This window comes from Microcebus murinus, chromosome 25, assembly GCF_040939455.1.
Source record: "Microcebus murinus isolate Inina chromosome 25, M.murinus_Inina_mat1.0, whole genome shotgun sequence".
Taxonomy (NCBI): domain Eukaryota; kingdom Metazoa; phylum Chordata; class Mammalia; order Primates; family Cheirogaleidae; genus Microcebus; species Microcebus murinus.
This window is the reverse complement of record NC_134128.1, coordinates 4,665,130-4,692,537: the sequence shown is the minus strand read 5'-3', so window position 1 is coordinate 4,692,537 and position 27,408 is coordinate 4,665,130. Positions and strand designations below refer to the sequence as shown.

Sequence of the window (27,408 nt, the reverse complement as noted above, 5' to 3'; positions counted from 1 at the left end):
GGTCTAGTAATTTCAGTGTGTGCTTCCTCAAGGACACAGCTGTTAATTTTCTGTGAAGGGGCCGTACTGAGTTTCTTTTGTTTTTGCATGCTTTGTAATTTTACATAGAAAACTGCACATCTTAAATATCATAATGTGGTAACTCTGCAATTCAGGTTCTCCTCCCTCATCAGGGTTCTTTTTCCTTATAGTTTATATCAGTTTTTTCAGTGACCCTTCTATTTTATAAGTCTATAGTCTTCATCATGTGTGATCTCTGAAGATGGTATTAAGCTACTTTTGGACATAGATTTCCCTGAACAGTAGAAGGCAAAATAATAAAGACAGCAAGAAGTGGGGGAAGGGAAGGAAACTCAAGCTATTCAGGCCTTTGCAGACTGGCTCTGTCCCAGAGCACTCCTTCAATGCTTGGCCAAACCATTTCCAACTTGCCTTAGTCTTCACTTCCTGCTTATATTGAGTGATCAGCTAGAGGTTAAAGCTTAGGATTTGCTCATTTCTTCTCTGAGTATGTGTCCTACCCTGAACATGTACATGGCTTCTAAATTCCCAGTATAGAACGGTGCTTTTGAATGCATTCATTTGACAAAGAAACTCTTTCCCTGGCTTTTTCTCCCTAGCTTGTAGTGTACTATTGTATACCTCAGCAATAATGTTTTGCCCTTGGTAGCTGTGGGTGGTTCATTTACCTTACAGTGTTTTTAAGGAATTCTTTCAGCTTTTCCACCATGAGTGAGTTCTGGTTAGGAGAAATAAGAACAAGGTCCTTGTGTCAGTTTTTTGTTAGCTTTCAGACATGTTTAAACAGACAAATAATTTGTGAATAAGGTCTGTTCTCCCTCTGGAACCAGGGACCAGGGTCCCACACCTGGTAGGAATGTAGGCTACCTTCTTTAGGACTGCTACTACCACCATGAAGACAGGGAGAGGGTGAGACAAGAGCAAATTAAAATGCCACAAAGCTTTTCTACATTTTTAAGTTGCCTTTTTCCCGATTCAGTGTCCGCTTGGTTGATGTAAAACTGGAACTGTTTTTCATAGTTCTTTTAGAGTTTATTCTGACAGTTTTTGCTTACTTTTTGATATTTATGTGGTGAAATAATGGGCTCTTGTAGCTACTTTCTCCCCCATTTGTGCTGACTTCCCCCCAATATTTTTTGTAATGAAAACACACTAAGTTTGAAATTGAAGTCAAGGGGAGACAACTAAGGGACTGGAGACACTGATCCCAAAACACAGGAACATGACTAAAGGCCTTCAGCAAAATCAAATTTGAATACCTAACCTTTCTGATTATTAATAAAATTTTTCTATTGTTGCCACATTTCACTTTTTCTCAATCTACTAGTGTGATGACTTAAATTCAAGGCCTAAACCCAATAAATTGCAAAAGTAAATTGCTTTGTTACATTAAAATTTTATTCAATGATGTCCTTCTGGAAACAACAATATTAGTTTACAGAGTTTAAGGAAGAAACAAACACAAAGTTTGAAATCAAAAAGATTAATGAAGATAAAAGTTACATATGACATATTAATTCCCATTTCCTTTTTCAAGTTTCTAGATTTTTTTTGTGTGAATTTTCAAGGGTAGAAAAAATAAGATTATTATTGGACTGGCCATAATGACTTTCTTGTGAATAGTTGTTGTGTTGACTTTCTCTAAATGACCTTTCCTTTAAAGTTTAGTGATCCACAGAAGGAAAGATTTCAAAGTAGAACACTGTGGGAGTTGGACTAAAACAGTTGCAGATATTCCAGTCCCCAAGAAGGACTTTGGTTTAAGCAGTTCATGAGAACCACCTAGGGAGAGTCTCAGACCTTTAGGTTTCCTGGGACCCAGCCCTGCAGATTCTGATTCAGTATGCTGGCAGCAAAACTTCAGCACTGATATACTGAAGATTCTCCTCAGATTATACCAAAAATAAGGCAGATTTGGGAATCACTGGCAGCACAGTTGCTATTCATAATTTTCTGAGTTTTCTTATCACTTAGCAAGGAATGGCTAACTTAAACACTATTACTGTTACGGACTGAATGCTTGTATACCCTCAAAATTCATATACTGAAACCTTAACCCCCAATGTGATGGGATTAGGAAGTAGAACTTTTGGGGGGGGGTAATAATATCATAAGGCTGGAGCCCTTGTGATTGAGATTACTGTGTTTCCCAGAAAATAAGACAGGGTCTTATATTTATTTTTCCTCAAGAAGACATCCCAGGGCTTATTTTCAGGGGATGTGTTATTTTCCCTTCAGACCCTCGGCTTGCAGCACGCACAGGATCACCAGGACCTTACAGGGGGAGCGGACCTTTTGGGTGGGGCTGCCCGCACCTTTGCGGTCACCTCTGGGATAAATATCTGTCGCGATGGGTGGATGAGAAGGGCTGTTCATCTTCTTACCGCTTCGCGACAAAATGCAGGGTTTGTGCATATACACAGCGTAGCCACGCCCATCACTAGGTCTTATTTTCTGGGTAGGGCTTAAATTGCACAAATGGCTTAGAAATCCTGCTAGGGCTTATTTTATGGGTAGGTCCTATTTTTGGGGAAACACCGTAGTAGCCTTATTTAAAAAGACCCGGTCACGCTCTCTCACTCTTCCCACTATATGAGAATACAACCAGAAGTTAGTGTAACCTGGAAGAGGATCCTCACCAGTACCTGACCTTACTGGCAGCCTAACCTCAGACTTCCAGCCTCCAGCACTGCGACAAATAAATGTCTGTTGTTTATAAGCCACTCAGTCTATGGTACTCTTTCATAGTAAGCTATGAAAGCTATGAGCTAAGATGCTTACAAAACAATGTGTTAAATATATGCTTGGTGACGGATCCATATTTTACTTGAAAGGTAACGGTCTCTATCATGAGTAAAGTTTACCGTATTCTTGAGAAAGGAAAGCTTTCCAGATTTAATCAGAGACTGATCTAATATGTGGTATAAGTTTTGTCGTGTCTGGAAAATCAGATAATGTTGAAATACTAAAGATCAATGTACCACTACTCGCTATAGAATGAAGTTCAATTTGGAGCATAAACTTCTGAAAAGATTTTACTATTATTCAAATGAATTTTTCTCAAGGCAATAAACATAAAACCTTAAATGTGTTGAATAAAGGTTCTATAGAAGGTCAGTGCATATATGCAGGATTTAGCTCATTCATTCAAGTGTGAGTAAGATGGGCAAAATGGGGATGCCTTGGGGACTAAGCAGCTCTGGCCAGAATAAAGGTTAAGAGACCCTTAGTGATCACAGAAGGACCTGCAAAAGCACCCACAGCAGAGAATCAGCGTTATGTTCAAGCTCAGAGAAGGCATGTATTAGACCGTCACTCTACATCTGTGACTTTACAATTTTCCTGCTCTCTTTCCTCTTCTCCTTGATTATGTTGCAACCCAGGAAACACCTTGCAAGGTGGAGTAGGACAAGGGATAGCAGAGGCCCATCAAGAACCTTTTTCTTCAGAAAGGGTTATACCCTGTAGCGTGCTCCAGCTAAGCAACTAAATAGAATGACCCCCGGCATCAAGTGCATTCACCTAACGGAGCCTCCTCTTTCTCTTCCTCAGATCTATGACCAGACCCCAGTAGTCACTGGGTCTGGGTCTGACTCCCTGCTCGGTTCAGCTTGTGGCCTGGGTTCTGACGCCCAGAATACCGCAGGCTCCCACCCAAATGGAGGGCTTGACTTAGGTTATGACCTCTGCTCTGGGCCCAACACATGGGTTGGCTCTAGCCCGCTTCTGCCTTCTACACCATTCCAACCCTTGCCTTCGTGTGCCAGTGCCTCTGACCTCCGTGCATACACCCAATGGCAAGCGTTCTCTGAGCCCCGCAGAATCCCGCCCTGTCTATACCCACTTCTGACTTCTGGCTTCTAGCCACTGGCTTCTGGCTCCAGGCCCCGGGCTGGGAGAGGCACCCTGTCCAGCTCCAGGTCCACCCGGGAAGTTGCTACAGGTTCGGGCTCAGCCTGTGGCGCAACCTGAGGGCGACTCAGGCTCATTTCCAGGAAGCACAGGTGACGTTCTCACTGGGGCCAGTGGGGTGAAAAGTAGCTGCTAGACGGAGTTTCCGTCGCCACCCACCCGAAGGTTACTCCCCTCCCCCTCCCCCCAACGGTTTCCTGGAGAATTCTAAGGAAGTCAGTTGGAGCTGGGGAGTGCCACTGTTAGTGTTCTCAGAGCATGTCTTCCTCATCCCTCCCATCTCCGGGCCTCCCTGTAAACTCTAACCACCAGGTACCTTGATATTCTTCAAGTTCAGACCATTCTTGATGTTGAACTGGTTCAGGAACTGAGTCAGCCATTGCTTGCTCTGCAGCTTGTCCTCCGGGCGCTCGGTCTTCAGGTAGTACAGCAGCCGCAGGGCTTTGCTCCGCAGGAGTAACCGGTTCCTTCCCATCTTCTTACTCAAGACGTTTCCTCCCAAAAAACTGCTCAGGTAGATGGGATGGCCTCCGTAATCCAAGACGGAGAAGGTGATGTTTCTCAGGTCCAGCGTTCTGTTCTGCTGCCAGGTGTACAGAAGCTGGCTGGGAGCATGCAGAGGTCCTTGTACCTGGCGCACACCTGCGGGTAGGTGATCTGCGTTCTGTTAATGTCTTCCACAGACAGAGACTGCACCGTGTGGTCCAGTCCACTCACTTCTGTAAAGGTGTCTTCTTTTAGCAGCGAGTCGGCGTTGCTGACCACCAGGACGGAGGCAAAACCGACCTCGGTGCTCATCCTGGTGGTGGTGAAGCGGTAGGAGTTGGTGGTGAAGTGAGCCTGCACGAAGTGCTTCTCGGCCTTGGCGGGGCCCCCTATCGGGGTGTACTGCTCCTCGAGGTCTTTGTCTCCGTCCTTGGGCAGGTAGATCAGGCCGGTGCCGAGCGTGGCTGCCAGCATCGTGGGCATCCGCAGGAAGAACCAGGGGTGCGCGCCCACCGCCCAACCCAGCCACCCGAAGGTGTGGGAGAACCGCGCATCCAGGCGGTCGGTATGGCAGTGGTGCCAGCCCATGGCCTGGGACGTCTGGATTTTCGGCTCCCACAGGGACAGGTTGTTTGTCCCTTACTCCTGCGACCGCTGTTGCTCCAAGGACTGCCCTGAAGCGGAGCTTGCTGGCTATTCTTATCCCTGATCCCACACAGGGCCTCCTGTGACTCCGGGCTTGCAGCATTTGGTGGCTCCGACTCCAACTGCAGCTCAGGGCCAGATGCCATCACCACCTCCCGCCTGCTCTTTGGCGCCCACTCAGCCTCTGGCACCACCTGAGAGTGACTGAGGCTCATTTGCGGGAAGCACAGGCAAGGTTCTTACTCGGGTTAATGGTGTGAAAAGCAGCTGCTGGATGGAGCTCCCTCCGTCACACGCCAGACGGTTTCCTGGAGAAATTTTAAGGAAGTCTGTTTGAGCTGGGGCTGCTCTCGCCCGGGGCCGAGGCATCCCTTGAGGAGCACGTGGTTTGTCACCCTACTGGCCCCAAATTTGTGGCACGCCTGACCTTTCAGTTCAGTAGATATAAGAAACGCTTCTTCGAGGCCCTCAAATGTGAGCCTGGCCGACAGGACGCAAAATTTATTGAGCGAATTTGGCTAGGTCCCAGTCATGCACACAAATGGCACCAATCACATGTGTCCTGAGTGGCAGCCTTTACATTTCCTCGGTTCTTTCACCCAGTAGCAGTTTTTGACTTGGTTATTATTTTCATTCTCTGGCTACACATGTGGAATGGACATACGTTCTCCTTGTAAAAGAAAGTAAATATGTTAGAATGGAAAAAATCCTCTCACCTTTTTGGTCTCATTCCTCATCTCAAAGGAAGTGTAAAAAAGTTTATCCATACAAAACCTTTTCTATGCATTTACACGCATATCAAAGATACATGCAAGTGTATCTTTCATAAATCTTATGCACTGTTCCCAGCTTACATTTTTCATCTCCTGTGGCAGAGGATCTCACCGTGTCAGAGTGTGTAAATTTAGCTTATGTTTTTAACTGCCCTCTACTTTCCCAATCTATGGATGAAACGTAAATTTAGCCAGAGTCCTACTGAGGAACCCGTGGGTTGTTTAGAGTCATTTGTTCCTATAAACAGTGCTCAGTGAATGAATGTCTTTTGTTTAATCCATATACTGGAACCATGTCTGAGATATTTGTTTTAGGGTGGATGTACTAAGCCAAAGGATAGGTCCTTTAAAATTTTTAGAGCTAGTAAGAAATTAATATTCATAGAAGTGGTGTCAGTATCACCGTCATGAGCAATGTGTGAATTGGCCACAGCCTATCCCACAGTGTAGTGTCAGCAAAATATTTGTTTTGTATCATTGGTATCTGATTAAACCAGGTTTCATTAATCTTTTGATTATGAAAGGTGACTAATAAAGGCTTTAACTATCCTACTAAATCTCAATTTTTGATTTGGACCATGGTTCAGCAAGCAAGGCCCATAGACAAATCTCAGTCACCACCTTTTTTGTAAATAAAGTTTTATTGCAACACAGCCACATCTGCTCATTCACGTATCGTCTGTGCCTGCCTTTATGTTACAACAGAGCTGAGTAGCTGCGACAGAAACTAGATAGCCAGCAAAGTTTAAAAGATTTACTTTCAGGCCTTGCACAAAAAAAGTATGCTGACTCCTAGCTTAGGATCACTATTTCAACTTGTGACGACATGTCCAAATCCTTTTAATCCTTAAGCTCTGTAACTACTGGTTAATAATGAAGTGTATTAACCAATATATCATTCCAAATTTGTCAACCTAAATAAATATAATGGTCCTGTTTTCATAAAGTTAAATTTGCTTTACCAAATAAGAAAGTATGGGTAAAAACACAATTCAAGATTACTCAAGTTTTCATCCTCTCTATTTCAACGTACGTGGAAATCCAAATATAAAGTAGAATATTCAAGGCTTCCTTAACAACATGTAAATTACTTACTGATTACAAATATAAAACAGGAAAGAAAATTTACTTTTGCCACACATTCAAAACTTGAGCAGGAATGAATGCCACTTGTCCCAAGAGCTACGGCTACCTGCTTAAAGTCAGTTAACCCAATAAAGGCAATATATTTCAAGGGCAACCAAAAGTGGTCAAGTAAATCACAAGCATTTTTCAGAACTCTATTGAAATAGGGATTTAAAATCAGAATTGGATGGAAGAATAATCTATCAACACAAGTTGTTTCTTCCTCACCCGTATTTCTTAATAAATAATTATACTGAATATCAGGTACTATAGGTAAATTTACACTTTAGAGTTGTATATAATTTCATGAAATAAAATCCTAGTGATCTGTTTCTCTTTTATAAAATCACCTAACTGAAAACCTTAATTGAGGCTTTTCTCATAATAGTACCAATATATTTTTGAATATAAACGCTCCTCTTCTTACAATGGGGTTATGTCCGGACAAAGATAAGTTGAAAATATTGTAAATCAAAAGTGCATTTTCAAATTAGGTACATTTTCAACTTACTGTGGGTTTATCCAGACAGAATGCCATCCTAAAGAGGAGCACAGTGAATGCATATCACTTTTGTACCATCATCATTTTGAAAAATCCTGAACCATCCAAGCCAGCGACCATCTATAGTTATATATGAAAGGTTTCTATTCTAAATTAAAAGAGCTTAACAAAACATTTTAGATCTTTACTAATTACATTCATATATAATTCAGTAACTCAATTAACTCTTTTTTTGTGCCTTACCTGTTTCATCTATAAAACACAAAGAGGTGTGTTAATCTCCAGTTGGAAGCATATATAGAAAGCACATATAACATGGTTTTAATTTAAAAAATAAAGGAAGACTCTTCCACTTATAAAGCTTAGGAAGTCTGGTTTAGGTAAATCATTTTGGTTCATAAGGCACTTTATTTATTTTGTATGTGTTTTTGAGACAGAGTCTCATTCTGTTGCCTGGGCTAAAGTGCCCTGGCATCAGCCTAGCTCATAGCAACCTTAAGCTCCTGGGCTCAAGCGATCCTCCTGTCTCAGCCTCCCGAGTAGATGGGACTACAGGCATGCGCCACCATGCCTGGCTAATTTTTTCTATATATTTTTAGTTGGCCAATTAATTTCTTTCTATTTTTAGTAGATTTGGGGTCTCACTCTTGCTCAGGCTGGTTTCGAACTCCTGACCTTGAGCGATCCCACCGCGTTGGCCTCCCAGAGTGCTATGATTACAGGCATGAGCCACCGCACCCAGCCTAGATAAGGCACTTTAAAAGAAACACTAGACTAGATGTTCTCTATTACTCTAAAATTCTATAATTAGGTTATTTTCCTTCACATTAATTCAACGATTTTTTTTTTTTTTTGAGAAAAAGAGGAATAGGGTCTTTACTTTGTCACCCACGTTGGAATACAATGGCATGATCATAGCTCATTGCAATCTTGAACTCCTAGGCTCAAGCCATCCTCCTCCCTCAACCTCCTGAGGAGCTAGGACTACAAGTCAGCCACCACACCTGGCTCATTATTTTTTCCTTTTTGGTAGAGACAGGGTTTCACTATATTGCCCAGGCTGGTAACTCAATGATGACTGGATCTTACCTTTCTCAATATAATTATTGGGGGCCAAAGCAGGATCCCCACCTGCATATGCATCATTATACAGAACTACTGCAGCCTCCTCATCTTCATAATCCACTGGAGGTGGTGGTGGTGGAGGTGAAGAATCACCAAACATGGGAATGTCATCTGCCGGAGGTGGACTGTGAGTGGAGAAAAGACATATTTTATATTGAGTAAAAGGGAAAGTTTCTCTAAGAAGGTGCAATTAATGAGACCTAAATCATTTGGGGGACAGGGAACAGCCGTGTGAGAGATGAGGGCATCTGGCAGGAAGTCCAGCAAGACCTTAGGCTCTGAGGAAGAAAAGACCTAAGACCTAATATGTTCAAAAGATGATGTAGCCAGAACATAATGAGCCAGAGGAACTCTGATAAAATGAGGAGGGAAATGCAGGCAGGGGCTATTCACAGAGCACCTTATAAGTCATTTTAAAATCTGAATTTTAATTTTTAAATTTCTTAATGACACTTTCATTATAAAGACAATTGGTAAAAACTTAAGGGCCAATACTTGAGACTCGCAAAACTATTCTTTCTTCAGGAATATGAATAACAATAGCAAGCAAATCCAACTCTAATTACATTACCTTTTGCTCAAGAGTAAGGACTTTCTTTTCTTATAACTACCTGTACTTTCTTAGATATTTTGATTATCTTTAATTATCTCCCCATAATTATGATTAATATAACAGTTAGCTTCTCAAACAAATCAACAGTTGCAAAAGCAACAATTTTTCCCTAGTTCTAGGCTGATATGTATTTATAACAGCAATGCAAAAACTGTTCCCTAACAAATCATATTGTATCTAATCTGCATAATGAAAAACAAAAATAAGGTTTCCACTCACAGAATATTTGAACACATGGAAGGGTAATAGGACATAAGGAACTGGTATATTAAAATGAGATTGAGATTTGTTACAAATAAATGAAGCTTTTGATCTACTCTTTTGTAAATAAGAATCAAGATTTTCTCAATAACACATTTAAAAAATTAATAATAATATTACTAACGAAGAATCGTTCTAAGCACCTTATCCACATAAACTCATTCATTCTCCATAACAATCTTATAAAACAGGAAATATTATTTGTATCCCTACTTTTTTCTTTTTTATAGACAGGGTCTCACTGTGTCACCCAGGCTCAAGTACAGTGGTGTAATCATGGCTCACCGCAGCCTCCAACTCCTGGATTCAAGGGATCCTCCTGCCTCAGCCTCCTGAGTAGCTGGGACTACAGGTACATGTCGTCATGACTGGCTAATTTTTGTATTTTTATTTATTTTTTGTTTTGGAGAGACAGGGTCTCCCTATGTTGCCCAGGGTGGTCTTGAACTCCTGGCCTCAAATGATCCTCCTGCCTCAGCCTCCCAAAGTGCTGGGATTATAGGTGTGAGCCACTGCACTTGGCCCCTGTATCCTTCTTTTATAGATAAAAACATTTAGGCGTAGATGGGTTAAGTAGCTTGCCCAAGAATACTCAGTCCAAGGTTTTAACCAGCAGTCACTGTGCCTCCCAATAATGATGTCATTCTTGTTGATCTGCATTCCAAGGTGCTTTCCTAGGGGGTGGAATTTCAGTTAGTACATTCTTGGAAACATGTTTTTATCCTCATGAACATAATTTATCTGTGCCACAAGAACTTTTTTCAAAAAGGTTATAAGAACTGTGGTGCTAGAAAAAAATAAGATGACTATCTAAGAAAACCTTAGCACACTCTGATATTTACTTCCTCAAATACACATAAAACGGAAGCAATAACAGCAGCCATCATTTATTAAACATCTCTTAATGCCAGGCCACTCTGCCTTAGTAATCTCATTTGATATTCACAAGCTATAATTAGTACCAATTCCCAAATACAGAAAGTGAGATTCTGAGAAGTTAAGCATCCTTAAAGCTCCTGTTCTGATTACACACTGTCTACAGGTAAAGACAGTTTCCTCTGTATGGCTGAGTCCAAGCAATCGGTATTATATAAATATTTCATGTTTATAGAGCCTTGTTCATCTGATTGATTTAAGACCTTTGGTGGAGGCAGGTGAAGAACTTTCCCTGCTGTTCTTTTGTGTGTGTGTGTGTGTGTGTATTTCCTTCTTGTGTGTTTCTAGCACTTCATTTCCCAGGCCAGTTTTCACGCTCCCAGCAAACCCGCCCCCTTGCAAGCAGCACTCCAGGCCTAGAGCTTCACTGTTTCTATGTCACCTGTGAGCTTGACTGTGCTTTACTCCAGGACTGGCACTTCATCTGGGAATGGCTGCGCCTCTCTCTAGCTGAGGAGTCACCCTTCTTACATGGCGTCTAAGGGTCCAGAGGGAGGAAGCTGAAGCTGCTGTGCTTCTTACAGCCTCAGCCTAGAACTGCTCCAGCCTTTCCCTGCTATTCTAATCCCACTGCGGTAGCAACACGAATGGAAAGGGAAACAAATTAGGAACTGCTCTTCCCTTACTAAGTAAGCCCCAGGACAGCAGGTCCAACACGGGGACTGTTCAATGTCACATCCTCAGTGCCCAGCACAGTGACTGACAACAGTAAATGCTCGATAAACTGTGGTTGACTTTAACTGAATTCTCTAAGAGTCTAGGCCAAACTTGTGAAGGAAACAATAAAAAGTAAACAAATAAGATGATGATAAGAGTGTGGTAACCTCTACAAAGGAAATGAGTGACTGTGACAGAGAGTGATGGAGAGAGGGGTTCTACTTTTCAGAGGATCGCCAGAGAGAGGTGGACTGCCCCAGATCTGCAGTGAGAAATTCACCAGGCATTCAGCAAGCTGGGGGAAGAGATGCTTTAGAACTGCATGCGAGGTCATCAAATACAAAGCTGTCACACTATAGGTAAGAGTGTGTTCTGAAGAGGACTTGCAGATACTTCCTGTAATTTAACTCCCGGAACAACCTTTAATACTCCTGTTATATAAAGTGTAGACAATACAGATTATTGTGGAAGTCTTACATACTGTGATCAAAGCATTCTACCTTTTTGGGGAGGCAGAGGAAGGCACCAGCTATATGAATAATCTGTGTCTAAAGAATGTTTCTGGAAAATTACTAGGATCCACAAATTTTTCCTCCATTCATTAAATAGCAACAGAGTACCTGTATTTTTTTCCCCAGCACAGGGCTAGGAAATGAGGATAAATAAAAAATGTTCTGTCCTTACCTTAATTTTATAAGATTCAGGATATTACTACTTATTTCATACACCAAGTCATTTTTTATGATTAAAAACCAACCTGCTTAGGCCGGGCGCAGTGGCTGACGCCTGTAATCCTAGCACTCTGGGAAGCCGAGGTGGGCGGATTGCTCGAGGTCAGGAGTTTGAAACCAGCCTGAGCAAGAGCGAGACGCTGTCTCTACTATAAATAGAAAGAAATTAATTGGCCAAGTAATATATATAGAAAAAATTAGCTGGTTATAGTGGTGCATGCCTGTAGTCCCAGCTACTTGGGAGGCTGAGGCAGGAGGATCGCTTGAGCCCAGGAGTTTTAAGGTTGCTGTGAGCTAGGCTAACGCCACAGCACTCACTCTAGCCTGGACAACAGAGTAAGACTCTGTCTCAAAAAAAAACCCACAAAAAAACCAACTTGCTTGCAATCTGCCAGGCACGGTTCCATAAGCTTCTACACACTTGAGCTGACTGAATATTTATAACTATATTATTTCCACTTTAGAGATGAAAACATGGAGGTTAAGAAATTGCCTGAAGTCAAAGAACTAGCCAGCAACAGAGGAGGGATTCAAATCCAGATCTTTCAAACCTCAAAGCCTGTGTGAACCAGGACACCTACACTCAGCCTGGGATCCACTCAGTGGTTTGCAAAGGGTGACCCCCAGACCAACTGGCAACACCACCAACTAGGAATTCATTACAAATGCAAACGGTCAGGACCCACCCACACCTCTAGGCTGCAGGGCAGCCACTGGAAGGTTCAACAGCCCCACCACAGCCCTCCACGTGGTTTCCAGGCATGCTACAGTTTGAGAACCACTGGTCTAAACGTATCAGACTAAGCTAAATGTTAAAAATGAAAGATTACCATTTTGGAAAGTCCAAAATATAAAATTTGTTTACTATTTAAAATGACTATAAATAACACAAAATAACGTTAATTCATTTGCTCACTGCCTACTGCCCACAACGTCTCTCTCCCACACATGACAAAAGGCCTAATCCGTACCCTGATTATACCATGTACAAAAAGTATATTCTGATGGACTCTACGGAGAACTGAGCTAAATTCAAAACACGCAAAGAATGCAGAGGTCTGAATTGACTCTTCAGAAGTTAAATCGGAAGTCATAATAGGAAGAGAAAAAAATATTTTGAATATCAGCAGGAGAAGCTTTATAGATCTTGGGCCATAACTCCCTAATCCTTTTCACCCTGGGCGCAACTCCAGATTTTTACTACATCACTTCAACAAATTTCCAATTGCCAAAAAAAGAAGTTACAACCCTCAGAAATATTTGATTCTCAAGATTTAAACAGCTTTGAGTACAAATACAGAGGAACTGTCTTTCAAAAAGGGCGTTTCTATCACAAATGAAGCTAATCAACCCTAATGACACATCAGACCCTCTGACAGCGTCCACCACAGCAAGAGGGGCTAACGTTTCCCTGCCCCACCTATGCCTGCCTGTGACAACATCCTCCCAGACACTTCTCTTTGCAAAGCTCTTTCCCCAACTCAGGTTCTAAATCTGAGCAGTGTAGCTCTACATGTATTCAAGTTTGCCTATTTCTCATAAGGCCTTTTTGTTGTTGTTAAGGGGATCGAAGAAAGAGTATGAGAAACAAGTATATTCTAGCATGGACCATACCTTGAAATCTACCCTAAGCCAAGTAACTCTTTGAAGCTATTCACTTGCATGCTCAAGTCATTAATTTTATAAAGTTCGGGATTTTACTTATTGCAAAAATTGAAAACATAAATGTGAAGATTAAGGAGTACCTAGCCCCAAGGTTGGACCACAGGACAGCCATAAACCTGCCTTAAAATGCCTGATGACCTGATTGTGGCGGGCAAAGGTGAAGAGACCTTCCATGAGGGCAGCCTTTTAATCTGCCTGGCTACTTACAACCACCCACATTTCGATGCCCTCGCTCACCCAAGGGCTGGCAGCACTGCCAAGAATCACCGTACAAGAAGAGCTGGACCCTATTTAATTTCCCTCTCTCAAATCGCCATCAAATCAAATCCCCTGGGAGCTAGCTAGTGGTTTCAAGAAATAAATTACTTGCCTTGTAAACTGCCTCAGAAAAAAAATAGGTGGAAATAAAAGAAGTAAAATAAATTTTAAAAATTAAAAAAAAAAGAAACTAATTACCATTGCTCTCTTCCCCACCCACACAATGTAACACCCACTCCAACCACTTAAAGACATTCTCATTTAGATTTCTGTCCTACCTTTTTTGAAAGGCCAGTGTTTCTTCAAAACATCTTGCTAAATGTAATCACCCCAGCTTATCTTTATTCTTCACTAACACTGCCACTTCTACACCTAAAAATGGGTATTGCTTTTTATCAAAGCAACAGTTATGTTTTTTCATCTCCCTTCCGTAACAGTCAGTAACAAGCAAGCCGGACTAATAGCTCATATCATCAGAGAGAAAAGAATATTCCCATCTTTCATAAGTAAAGCAATATGATAATATGAATATCTCTTGTTCAAAAAACAAGAGATCGAATGACTTTTCAGGAAAAAAACATACATGCCAGAAAATTTTTTCTCCTTAAGCATCTGTTCATTCATAATAGTAATTAGAAAATAATCTTGCTACATTTACCCACTTCTTTTAAAGAATCAGTAATCTAAGAAAGCAAAGCATACCACTGTGCTCAAATACTGCAGTCCCACCTCACATAAGACTTTCAAAAAAACACAAGCCATTAAAAATGAAAAGTTCAACTACACATAAATCAGGCCAATAAATCTACACTCTGGTGTGGGTTCCTGCCCACAAGGAGAACCAGACAGCTGTGTAGTAGAAGTTATATCTCAAATTACAGGCATATCTCAGACAGATTGCAGGTTAGGTTCTAGCAGACCTCAGTAAAATGAATATCACAATGTCACATGAATGTTTTGGTTTCCCAGTGCACATAAAGTTGTGTTTATATTGTATTGCAGTCTACTGTGTGTGTAATAGCATTATATATATATTTTTAAAAACACTTTACATAAATTTTTAAATGCTTTATTATTTTTAAAAAATGCTAACAATCGTCTGAGCCTTCGTTGAGTCCTAATCTTTTTGTTGGTGTAGGGTCTTGCCTCGATGTTAATGGCTACTAACTGATCAGGGTGGTGGGTGTTGAAGGTTGGGGTGGCTGTGGCAATATCTCAAAATAAGACAACAATGAAGTTTGTCACATTGACTTGCTCTTTCAAGAAAGATTTCTCTGTAGCATGCAATGCTCTTTGATAGCATTTTATCCATAATAGAACTTCTTTCAAAATTGGAATCAATTCTCTCAAACCCTGCCACTGCTTCATTAACTAAGGTTATGGAATATTCTAAATCCTTAGTTGTCATTTCAAAAATGTTCATAGTATCTTCACCAGGAGGAGATGCTATCTCAAGAAATCACCTTTTTGGCTATCCCTAAGAAGCAACTACTCATCCATTTAAATTTTATTATGAGATAACAGCAATTCAGTCACATCTTCAGGCTTCACTTCTAATTCTATAAATAGTTCTCTTGCTAGTCCCACCACATCTGCAGTTACTTTGCTCACTGAAGTCTTCAACCCCTAAAAAGACACATGAGGACTGAAATCAACTTCTTCTAATTTCCCCTTGGTGTTGATATATTGAACTCCTCCCATGAATCATGAATGTTCTTAATGGAATCTAGAATAACGAATTTTTTCTAGAAGGTTTTCAATTTACTTTGCCTGGATCTATGAGAGGACTCACTGTCAACAGGCTTACAAAATGTATTTCTTAAATAATAAGACTTGAAAGTCAAAATTACTCCTTGATTCATGGGCTACAGAAAGGCTGTTGTATTGGCAGACATGAACAAAAACATTGATCTCCTTGTACATCTCCATCAGAGCTCTTGGGTGACTAGGTGTATTATCAATAAGCAGTAATTCTTTAAAGGGAATCACTTTTTCTGAGCAGCAGGTCTCAACAGTGGGCTTAAAATATTTAGTAAATCATGCTGCAATGAGATGTGCCATCATCCAGGCTTTGTTGTTCCATTTATAGAGCACATACAGAGTAGATTTAGCATCATTCTTAAGGGCTCTAAAATTTTCCAATGGTAAATGAACACTGGCTTCAACTTAAAATCTTCAGCAGCATTAGTCCCTAACAAGAAAGTCTGTTCTTTTAAGCCAAACAATTGTCCTCTCCTTTCTAGCTATGAAAGTCCTAGATTACATCTTCTTCCAACAGAAGGCTGTTTCATCTACATTGAATATCTGTTATTCAGTGTAACCACCTTCATCAATGATGTTAGCTAGATCTTGCAGTTAACTTGCTACAGCTTCTCCATCAGTACTTGCTGCTTCACCTTGAAATTTATGTTACAGAGACAGCTTTTCCTTAAACTTCATGAACAACCTCTACTGGCTTCCAACTCTTCTTCTACCACTTCCTCTCTTCTCTCACTCTTCGTAAAATTAAAGAGAGGCAGGGCATTGTTCTGGATCACGCTTTGTCTTAGGGAATATCATGGCTGGTTTGATCTTCTGTTCAGATCACTAAGACTTTTTTCATATCAGCAGTAAGTCTGTTTTGCCCTCTTGTCATTTGTGGGTTCACTGGAGTAGCACTTTTAATTTCCTTCAAGAACTTTTCCTTTACTCGCGACTTGGCTAACTGTTGGCACAAGAGCCCTAGCGTTCCGCCTACTTCAGCTTTGGACATGCCTTCCTCACTGAGCTTAATCATTTTTAGCTTTTGATTTAATGTGAGAGACATGCGACTCTCACTTCAACACTCAGAGGACATTGTACGGTTACCACCTCGCCTAACTGCAATATTATTGTGTTTCAGGAAATAGGGAGGCCGAGGAGGAGGAGAGACATAGGAAACAACTGATAGGTGGAGTAGTCAGAACACATAACACACACATTTATCAATTAAGTTCGATGTCTTATACAGGCACTGTTCATGGCACCCCAAAACAATTACAATGGTAACATCAAAGATCCCTGATCACAAACCACCACAGCAGACATAATAATGAAAAAGCATGAAATATTATAAGAGTTACCAAAATGTGGCAGAGAGACACAAAGTGAGCATATGATGTTGGGAAAATGGAACCAAAAGACTTGTTACACACAGGATTGCCACAAACCATCAAACGATGTACAAATTGTTTTGTATAAACAATGCAGTATCTTCAGAGTGAAGCACAATAAAATAAGGTATGCTGGTACCAACCATTTCCTTCACTTTAAGCTCCCCTTTACTTCCAAATAATCTACTAAATGTTACAATGGTAAATGAGCATTGGCTTCAACTTAAAATCTTTTGATTAGACATTCATTCACTAAAGACATTCATTGCAATTCTGTCTGAACTGCAATTTCTCCAGAAACAGCTGCTGTATATTGATTTGTATCTTTGTCAATGAAATGTTTATAATAAGAAAAAAGTCTGTTTGAAATCTCCAAAAAGCAGCACCCAGTGCACCATCTAGTGGAAGTCAGGTATTATCATAATTAATTTTAAAAAGGGAAAAAAAGAAAAAATCCACAGAAACCCTGAAAACCATCAGGGCTTGTTGGTTGGGCAAAAGCCTCAGGTAAGAATACAGGCAAATATTTTACAAACAGCCAAATTCTCTTTCCAATATCCCACACTGAAGGAGGGCTGGGCTCATCAGAAGAAAGGACTCATTTTCTTTACAAATGAACGGATGATAAAAATGTCTTTATGGGAATTTTTGTTTGGGTGCTATAATTTTTAATCTGACTGGAGAAGGAATGTCAAGTAAAGGTACTAATGCATAAACAGGCAAATAAATGCAGAGGTAGACTGACAGCCTTGTGTAAGAGATGCCTTATGTGTTTCACAAATAAGTTATGTCAAAAGGTATATGTAACAAGCAACAGATGTATTAGCCACAAAATAAGAGATAATTTCATGATTAGAACAGTTACATTCAGTAATTCACAAGCCATTTTCACGTTCCCGATAACTAAATTTAACACAACAATTCTTTAGTGTTCCCTAAGCCTTGAAATCATGCAAGAGGTTGCTCCCACCTACCCATTTAAACCTGCTCTTTGCAAAACCAGTCCTTTGTATAAAAAAGAAAAAGTTAAAATAAAAATATAAAATAAATAAAGAAAAAATAAAAACTAAACCTGCTCTACACTAACCTCCAAACTTCCTTGCCTGAGTTATTCTAATTAAGAAATTATCTTTCAACCCTTCTATAAATTTACAGTAAACATTTTCCAAAACAAAGTCCCAAGTTATAACCAAAATACATGATATGTCATTTGTATTTGCTTTAAGCATAGTAATTATTTCCATTTCAATTAATTATTTCACTTTCAATTCAATTCAACTGTACCAAAGTCCACTGCCAAACCAGAGATGCAAACATAAAGTTGTCTCATGTGGAACACCTCTCAAAATTTAACACAGAGATTTTCACATAGCACTGATTTGTTCGTTTGGTTTAGCCTGTCTCGCAAATTACCTTTTTGATGAAATTCAAACTATCTTAGTAATCTAGGTGGAGGTGAGGAAAAAAAAGTCAGAGATACTACCTCTTTACTTGAAAACAATGATGTCCAGCTATGATGGGTGTACACGTGATCAAATTGGTATGCAAAAGCTTGCCTGATGGTGGGAACCCTACCCAGATCTTGGACTGAATCCGTCACGAGTACAAAATGAAGTAGGAGCCAAGCGACTGGGGTCGAATTCCGTTCACGTCTAGGGCGTTCGCTTGTGCACCTGTACAACGCGCACGCTGTGCACAGCCTACCTCAGAGGATACAGGGTGGCATGCTGCAGCTGACAGTGCAACGAGATTCTCAACTAAAACGCCTAAATGGAAAAAAGTCTGTTTTGTAGACTCAGAAAGGACCTGGACCGAGAGAACACTGTCCAAGGGCCATCACAGTGACATTACTGCTAAAACTCGGTGACCTCCGTCATTCCCTTGCGAACAAATGCTATACTGAGCACGTGAAACACAAGGTAACAGCACTTCAAGGCGCTTCTTTGTGAGGAAATCAAATCACGGAATTAACTGCCCAGGATTTCTCTGCCAAGTATCACCGCGTGAGCAGCAGGTGCATCCCTACAGCCTACAGTCCGGGACAGGGGCTTTTTTTTTTTTATTTGACCGCTGCTTTAAAAATAAGAAAAAAGAATCCCAACCGTACGCCCACATGCAGAGTGACAGGGACGGGTGCCACCCACGACCGTCCTCACCCGCGCCGCGCCCTCGGGAACGACCCCCGTCCTACCGCACGGCCCCGCCTGGGCCCAAGGGAGCTGCGCGGCCGGCGTCCCTGCGCGGGAGAAAAAGCCCCGAACAGGTTCACGCGAAAGGCTGCTTTAATTTTGAAAACAGCTAAATCAGCGAGTAACGTTAACGTGCACGTCCCACACCGGCGCCGTCCCGGCCACCGCGCCGCAGCCCGGCCGCAGCGAAGACGTCTCCTCGCCGAGGGGAAGAGCGGCCGCCGCCCAGCGCTTCTCACCGGCAGTCCCGGCCCCTCGGAGCCGCCCCGGCCCGCGCGGCAGTCCCGCTCCACCTGCCCCGGCCGCCGGTTCCGTGCCGCCGCCCCGCCCCAGCCTGCGGTCCCGCCCGCGCGCCCCCTCCCCCGCCGGCCCGCCCCCACCGCCGCAAGGTGCCGCAGGCTACCGGGCTAAGGCTCCTCAAGGCGGGGAGGCAGCGACCGCAGCCACGGCAGAGCACAATCCGGTCACAGGACTCACGAGGCCAGAGGAAGCCCGCTCCCCACCTCCGGCCAAAGGAGCGGCCCAGGAGTGGGACCCCGCGGGGCGCGAGCGCCGGCAGCACTTTGTAAGAGACGCCTGGTGATAGGCTGCGAAAGGGGTAGGCGTCGCAGACTTGAGGACAGCCTCTTCAGCAGAACTCCCTCATTGGTCTGCACGGGAAAACAAAGGCGGGCTCTGATTGGTGACAACTCTGTAGCTCCTCCTCCTACTCGCAACCAGGGGAAGCTCCGCCCCCGCCCGCCCGGCTCGCCAGCCCTGAGCAGCTCACCTCAGGCGGCTGCGGGGCTGGGCGCCTGGACAGACCGCAGCGCCCTCGGAGAAGCGCGGTGTCCAGGCTCGTTCGCCAGGTGCTAGCTTTCCTACCCGCCGAGAGTCTTTGACTTACGTATGAACTTGGTGAATAAAACCTAAACTTTTATCTCGTTTGGATTCTGAGAGGTCTCCCGGGTGTGTGAAAAATGTGAGATTCGGAGGATATCGTCATGCGCCGAGAAAGCGCGTAAAATGTCTGCACCTGTGGTGACGTTGTGGGCGACCTTGTTTCCTATTACCTTTCCGTGTTCCACACTGGCGATGTATGGTTTCATAGTTAGGAAAAACAACAATTAAACAATAGGAAAACGAGTCAGATGCGGAGAATGGCGAAGACAAACTTTGGGCACATCCCGGGCACCGAGTCCCGCGGGAGAAGGGATCGCGGTCAGTGTGCTCAGCGTCCCGGGGCTCTGGAGACACAGGACGCGCCGTCGGCCCTTCGCTCGCTGACAGAACTTCTCAGGTGTCCTCAGGTGCCCGACACCGTCCTAAGTAACCGCTCTCTCCAACACGCACGCACACGGCGCTACTCGGTAAACAGAATTATTGGAAAACTGCCTGATAGGAAGAATTTAGAATCCAAAGTACAAAATCAACAAAGCTTTAGCAAAAGAAGGAAAATAAAAGGCAAACAACAGAAAGAAATTCAGACGACATAAATCGAAAAATTCAGCTAATGCAGAGAACTATATGAAAGAAAAGAATGTGACAACACTTGGAAATGGACATAGACTTTGAAAATCAAAAGCTGAGGGAGAGGGAGGAAACTGAGATAAGGATCAATGACCCACAGTTAAAGTCATCTGAACTCTCAGATCACATCAGCCAGGCCTGGTGGCCTCCTGGGACCGCTCTCACTGAAGTCCCTCTAGCTGCCTCCCCATTCTGCTTTTTCTTCTTGTCATTCCTGTGAAGTTCTAAAACAGGCTATCTGAAATTAAGAACTTCTTCCAACAACTCTATAAATTATAGTGAAAAAATGGAGATGGACAGAAAGGAAGGTTAAGCTCAACATAAACTTGAGAAGAAGTAAGGACAAAATACCTGATACAAAAAATAGAACAAATCCTTCATTCTGTCTTATTTACTGAGAAAAGGCAAAGCTCTTTGGGGGACCTCATTACCTAACAGAGTTTTTATAGAACCCTTGTAGTACATGGAATCCTAAACAGTAGTCAGAAAATATGTGTCTCAAAGTAAATACTTTGAGCAAGTAACTTAGTTTTGTAATCTAATTATTTTTGAATTATGTAAAACAAAGAGAAACTTACCATGGTCTGGTATAAACAAATTGGATAGAACACTCTCCAACAATTTTTTCCACAAAAATGCCTGAAATCCCACCACTAGCATTGTTTCTTTGGGATTAAATAATTTATATCTAAGATTATTCTTTTATTCATTAACTCATCAAACATGTAATCAAGATTAATCATCAAATACTAGATCCTGCAATGAACAAGGCACTCTGAGAATAGCCTGGAACAAGAGAGACTTGAAGCTGTTTTTATCAGTAGAAGAAGATAATGAAGCAGTCAACAGACAGAGATAAGGACAAAGAAGAGGCTGGGCGTGGTGGCTCACGTCTGTAATCCTAGCACTCTGGGAGGCTGAGGCGGGTGGATTGCTCAAGGTCAGGAGTTCAAAACCAGCCTGAGTGAGACCCGGTCTCTACTAAAAATAGAAAGAAATTAACTGACCAACCAAAAATATATATGCAAAAAATTAGCCAGGCATGGTAGCACATGCCTGTAGTCCCAGCTACTCGGGAGGCTGAGGCAGTAGGATCACTTGAGCCCAGGAAATTGAGGTTGCTGTGAGCTAGGCTGATGCCATGGCACTCACTCTAGCCTGGGCAACAAAGTGAGACTCTGTCTCAAAAAAAAAAAAAAAAAAAAAAAAAGGACAAAGAAGAAAACAGTGATGAGAGGGATAGGAGAGATACTTTATTTTGAGAAAGGAGAAAGAAATGTTCTAAGAAGAAGTAATATAAGAGAAATGCTCTAAGATTTGAGTTTGCATCTAAAGGAGGAAACACCAACTTTGCAAAAGTCCAGGGTAGAGGAAGCAACAAGGGCAAAGGCCTTGAAGTAGGAAGAAAAGTGATGAGTGGAGGAACAGAGAAGGCCAGTGTGGGTTGTTGGGGGCTGATTCTGGTGTTATGCCTTATACTAATCATTCACTGTAGCCTGTAATGTACGTGTGCTGTATGACGCAGCGGTAGCCAGCATTTTCTTCAGACACAGTTGCTGCCTTGGGACATAACAAGAGGCCTGAGTTTATGCTTGTAAGCAAATGTTACCCAGCTCCCACACAGTGGGCCCCCATGGTGGGAGTCTGGAAGCCATCAAAATAAGAAAAACATTCCCAAGGGCTGGCCCTGTATGATAGTTGGTAGTCAATGATGAGTAAGATCCCCCATGTGGGGGACGACCTAAGACAGACACAACCGTGGGGGTCAGCCGCTGGCTGGGAGAGAGCTGCTGGCTGGGAAAGAGCTCCAGAGGTTCTTCTAATGGCTGCATTATTTACTGTTGCTTATCTCAGCCTTGGTTTTTGAGTTATGTCTGGTGCTGGTGCCTCAAGTAACCGTTTCAAGGTCTGAGACCATGGGAAATTGTTCCCTTGTGAAACAACTCTAGAACTGACGGTTATCTCTGCTATGCTTAGATGCTCACGTACAAGGAACTAACCTTGGTTCTAGGGGGTATAAAAATAAAGCAACTGGTGTATTATACACTCGAGTCATTTCATGTCAGTGTGTGTCTGTGTCGATGTTTTATGTTCTATGTCCATCCCCCGTCCTTGGGCCATGTCAGTGGATGTCCTGGCACGTAAAGGGAGTGGTGCCACACAGCTGCGAGGGAAGGATGCAGGGCCCTGAGGCAATGGTAACAAGTGTGTATTGTACTTCAAGGATTCCTGACAGGAGTAGCATTAAGTTGCTCATGTTGGAGTAAAATCATTATTATTTTTCCTTTTTCAGAGTCACCAGAAAAATGAGCCAGATCATCAGACATAGATCTATAAAGAAACTACTGTTTGCCAGGAAAAGGTTAGATCTGGGGATACAACAGTGAATAAAACACCCCCCCCCAGGTGGATCTGTACAAGATGTTAACATACAGATGATGGGGACATAAAGGATGCTATCGACACACAGTCCTGAAGGGACTGAGGAAGTCATCCTGAAGGAAATGAGGAATAAGATGAAGAATGAGTCGGAGTCATCCCAGGAAAGAGCGCTGGGGTTCTAGACCCAGAGAACAGCAGAGGGGCGTTGGGCGCCTGGCAGGGAGAAGGGAATGGAGTGCAAAGCCATAGAGACCATTGCATAAAAAGTCAACATTCCCTGCATCACAAGCTTGCCTAGCATGGATGGCCCCGGAGTGTTGCAACAAAAATCTAACTGGTGATGCAATTCTGAATGCATGAGGACTGAGCAAAATATGAGAAGAAAAAGCCTGATTGTTGTTTAATATCATCATCTCATTTATTTCTCCAACAAAAATCATTGAAAATAGTGAATACTTATTTTTAATCATGACATTCCTTTTAGGATCCTAATGGTTAATTGTCTTAATCCTGTTTGACCAGAACTAGGGCAGAGCTGAAGCCCTTGGAGTAGAGACCTGCTCTCTTGGTCCGAGCCTCTCCCTCTGGCTCTTGGCCCAGCTCTCTTCCTCTGTATCAGCTGAACTTCCAACATTAGCAGGTACCTGTAAGGGAAGAGAGCCAGCTCTCTCTATATAGGGCCAGAAAGAGAGCATGCTGGAAATTAGGAAATGCCAAAGTATCTCAATACATCTAGCTGATCGTGACGGATGTGCCAAAAGATACAGCAACTAAATAAAAAATGTCATCTTCAAAATGTTTGGCACAATGCCTCAAAGCCACTGAAAAGGAACCTCTGCACCCTAATGATAAGAGGACAGAAATTCATTGTAAAGATAGAAGGGTGTGTCAGAGGGTGTATAACAGATCCCAAGGGCAAAAATAACTCATCCTCAGGAAGGCAGGAGCCAAGACCTGGAAAACCACGAGGAACTCAGCTGAGGGTCACTGTGTCTCCAAACCTGGTACACTGTCTACACTTCGACTCTGTTCTCCTACTCTGAAAACCAGCTTTCTGGCTCCTATTCCAGGGGTCAGAGTAAAGTCGTTCCAGAGCTGCACACACAGGGACTGAATCAACTCCCTAACCCTACCCAGAGGTGATGGGGGGTGGGGACCTACATGCTGCCAGGGCCTTTTCCCCTTGATGAGCGAATATAACCCAGAGAAGAGGCTTCTCCCTGGGCAGATGAGCAGACAGGCACGCACTGCGCCTCCCGTGTTTTCAGTAGCCAGTCAGTGGGCTCCGTTTTCTATTCAGTGAAAGCCTTCGCCTATTGTTTATGCCAAATCCGAGACCCAGAGGCCAAGGCCAAAGGCTTTTTTGGTGATTTCCCCACTTTCTCTGGAAATCTCTCTACTTCAGTTTCAAGTTGCCATTCCTGTTTAGGTCTTCTACTAATTCCCTCTTTCTGCTCTGAAGTACACCTGGTGACTTCATGTTACTTAAAGAGCAAAAGTCCCTGCCAAGTTGGTGAACGTTAGTGCACAAGCCCACTGTTGCCAGCTCAGATGAGACCAGCACCTGGAACAAGCAGGACAGAGGGAAGAGGAGAAGCAGGTGGCAAACCTTCGTCCCCCGCAGACACTTCACTAGGGATTCAAAGGAGACCTGCCCCTGGCCCTGGATGAAAACTTGGGCGATCCCATAACTTTTCTGATAGCTCATAGGTAATAAAAATCCTTTCATCAGTTTAAGTCAAAACATACAGTGTCAACTTAGAAACTTAAATGTGCGTGCCAAAATCTTGATCAATGGTTCCTTCAAACTTCATTCAAAGATAGGTCTTCCCTCCGCTTCCCCAGCGAGGCTCAGGGCAGGCAGGCTTGGACTCCCAGCAAGGGGGAGGGATCCCACTCTCTGTCCCCACAGACCCCTCCTTCAAATTCATGATGCAAAGGGAAGGGGGAGGATTCCAGGGCTAGCAAGGTCATGCTTCACTGGTGCTGTTGTTTGGAGGGTTTGCTCTCTGAGCCTGGCCAACCAGCTTCCCTTTTGGGTGCTTCCCGACAGACTTAGAGACCTGCACTTGAAACATCTGACTGCACCTCTGACGACCTTGGCAATGCAGTTTTCTGTGGCCACCACTTCTGCCTTGGTTCCTGGTGTCCTGCAGGCCACTTTATACGGTGTCCTATTGTGTTGGGGGTGGGGTGGAATGGTCACTTGGCCTTTCCAATTTTTCCTCATAGGTGAGATTTCAATGTCATCAGCCTAGTTCTCTCTAATGAATGGCTCTCACCTGGTCCTCCAGGAACACTCAGACGTGCTTTACTCCCCTTGGTGGAAGTGCGGCTGTCTCCCTGTGCAGACAGGCCTTCCGTGTTCTCTCTCCCACTTTCAAAGGTCTGTCTTCATATCCGTCTTCATTTCCTGCTGCCTGAAGCCACACAAACCCATCACCACCGTCATTCCATCACCAGAGTCTTCCAGAATCCTGCAACCACAATTGTGTAACATTCAAAATACCGTAAATATATGCATATGTGGGAACAATATCTATAGCTTCAAATATAAGAAAAAAATGAGGCATTTCCTTATCCCATTAATTTGCAACAGTATTAAAATTACCCGAAGAACTTTTCCAAACTACACGAGCCCTGAGATGCTGCTACAATCCTCCTTGTCATTCTCTCCCCAGACACACACACACACCTGGCTCTACCTCATGCAGCAGGGACCTGTTAGTGAGGGCAGAGTACCCTCAGGTGTGTTTGGGAGGAGTTTAGAAACTCTACCCCTCACTAATCTGATAGACTGATTATCAGGATTCTAAGTCTGTAAGTGGGAGGAATATCTTTTTCTTAGCTAAAAATACAAGCTGGATCTTGGTATAAGTGAAAAGAAAGAAACTGTCCCCACGATGGCAGGGGACTTATTCACCACCATATCCCCCGTGGCATCACAGGTCTGACAGAGCAAGTGCCCAGTGAACATCTGCTGAGTTAATCCATTTGGAACTCGTTTTTAAAATGGGAGAGTTTTGATCCAACAATTGTAGCTGAACAAGAAACGTTTACCTAAATAACTAACTGCTTATTAAATAAATGATGACTGTGGTCCTTTCTATTCAGTTTTGTCTGCTTGGCAGCTCTTCCAGGTTGGTTTCTCATACAATTTGGGATTGGCTGCCTACGCAAGGACTTGTGTGTAAACTGGGAGCTATCTAATAGCTAGAAGGGGCAGGGGTGAGGAATGAGGGCATGACGCGTGGGGTGTCTGAAGTCTGATCACTAGTGATTCCGTGAACACATCTGTACAAACTTGTATGTGGGCCCAGCAAAGCCCAATAAGTTCTCGAATGGCAAAACACATCAAAGAGGCCAATAATCGCTTAAATGCTGATATGCTGACCTGAGGAGCCTCAGCCTGTTTGTGATTTATTTTTTTGCTGTTCAAACAAGATGTTTCCTGTAATACATACGTCTGTCTGATGGAAATATAGCTCTATGTGGGTGCACACACACACACATATTACACATAAAACACTGAGATTCTCATACCAGATAACCCTCCATCCTCCTTCTTGCTCAAGTCTGAACAGCTATACATTTGTTTCTTTAAATATTTTTCAAAATATACGCAATAAAAGAAAAGCTATAAATTTGACCTAAATTGGAGTCATTTAAAAATGCTCTACATATCTATAGTTTTTGAAGTTGGGATGATAAAATAAATTTTTAAAATGCATTTGGCTTTTTTTTAAAAAAGATCAAAAATCCCTCTGGCATGATTACCAATTGAGAACACATACACAGTACCAAAAAAATCAGACTCCTGACTTTTTAGCCATGCCCACGTGTAAGAACAGACCTACCGAACCTAGAACATCTCCACTTTGTAGCAAGTATAATTGAGATAAGCATTTTCCATCCAGAAAGGCCATTGATAGCAAAGCTGAAGGAAAAATACGTAGGTAGCGAGGTGAGTTATTCGGAGTTCGTATTTAATTAAGCTCAGTCATCTCTGTACTTACCCTCCTGCGCTCCCAAGGGGAGCCCAGCAAAGTTACTCCTGCTCTACTTATGTCACCCAGAAACGGCAGCAGCATCCATTACTTTGCGCTGACCTGGAAAGCAGAAGCTTCCTCATCTCCGCTCTTGAACACCGAGTAGCTCCTGTTCCACGTGGAGAATTAGGAAACTCGTGAGGAGGAGCTGTGGCAACACAGAAAGCCGCGATCCGCCGCAGGAGGGCATCTGAAGATGCACGCACAATAGGGACGTTTCGGGGACTCAGGCTGCCCTCCCAGCCCTGATGTTACTTCAGAAGACGGGACCCTTTTGCTCCATTGCTCCTATTTTCTTCACCCCTAGCTTTCTTGTGACTATCGCCTTCATCAAAAAATTCTCTCTCTGGTAGATGAGCAGGAAACACATTTAATAGATAAGACTGTGATACAGGCCGGGCGCGGTGGCTCCCTCCTGTAATCCTAGCACTCTGGGAG

General features: G+C 42.9%; 1 protein-coding gene across 1 annotated transcript; it reads right to left on the bottom strand.

Moving 5' to 3' along the window:
• Positions 1–1,399: 1,399 nt before the first annotated feature.
• On the bottom strand, positions 1,400–19,587 carry LOC142864343 (patched domain-containing protein 3-like). The gene is made up of 3 exons (XM_075997500.1): positions 19,434–19,587; positions 8,554–8,714; positions 1,400–5,734 (listed from the first exon to the last, which is right to left on the bottom strand). The coding sequence occupies exon 3, from the start codon at positions 5,005–5,007 to the stop codon at positions 4,495–4,497; it is 513 nt and encodes a 170-aa protein (XP_075853615.1). The 5' UTR covers positions 5,008–5,734; positions 8,554–8,714; positions 19,434–19,587; the 3' UTR covers positions 1,400–4,494.
• Between the last annotated feature and the right edge of the window lie 7,821 nt (positions 19,588–27,408).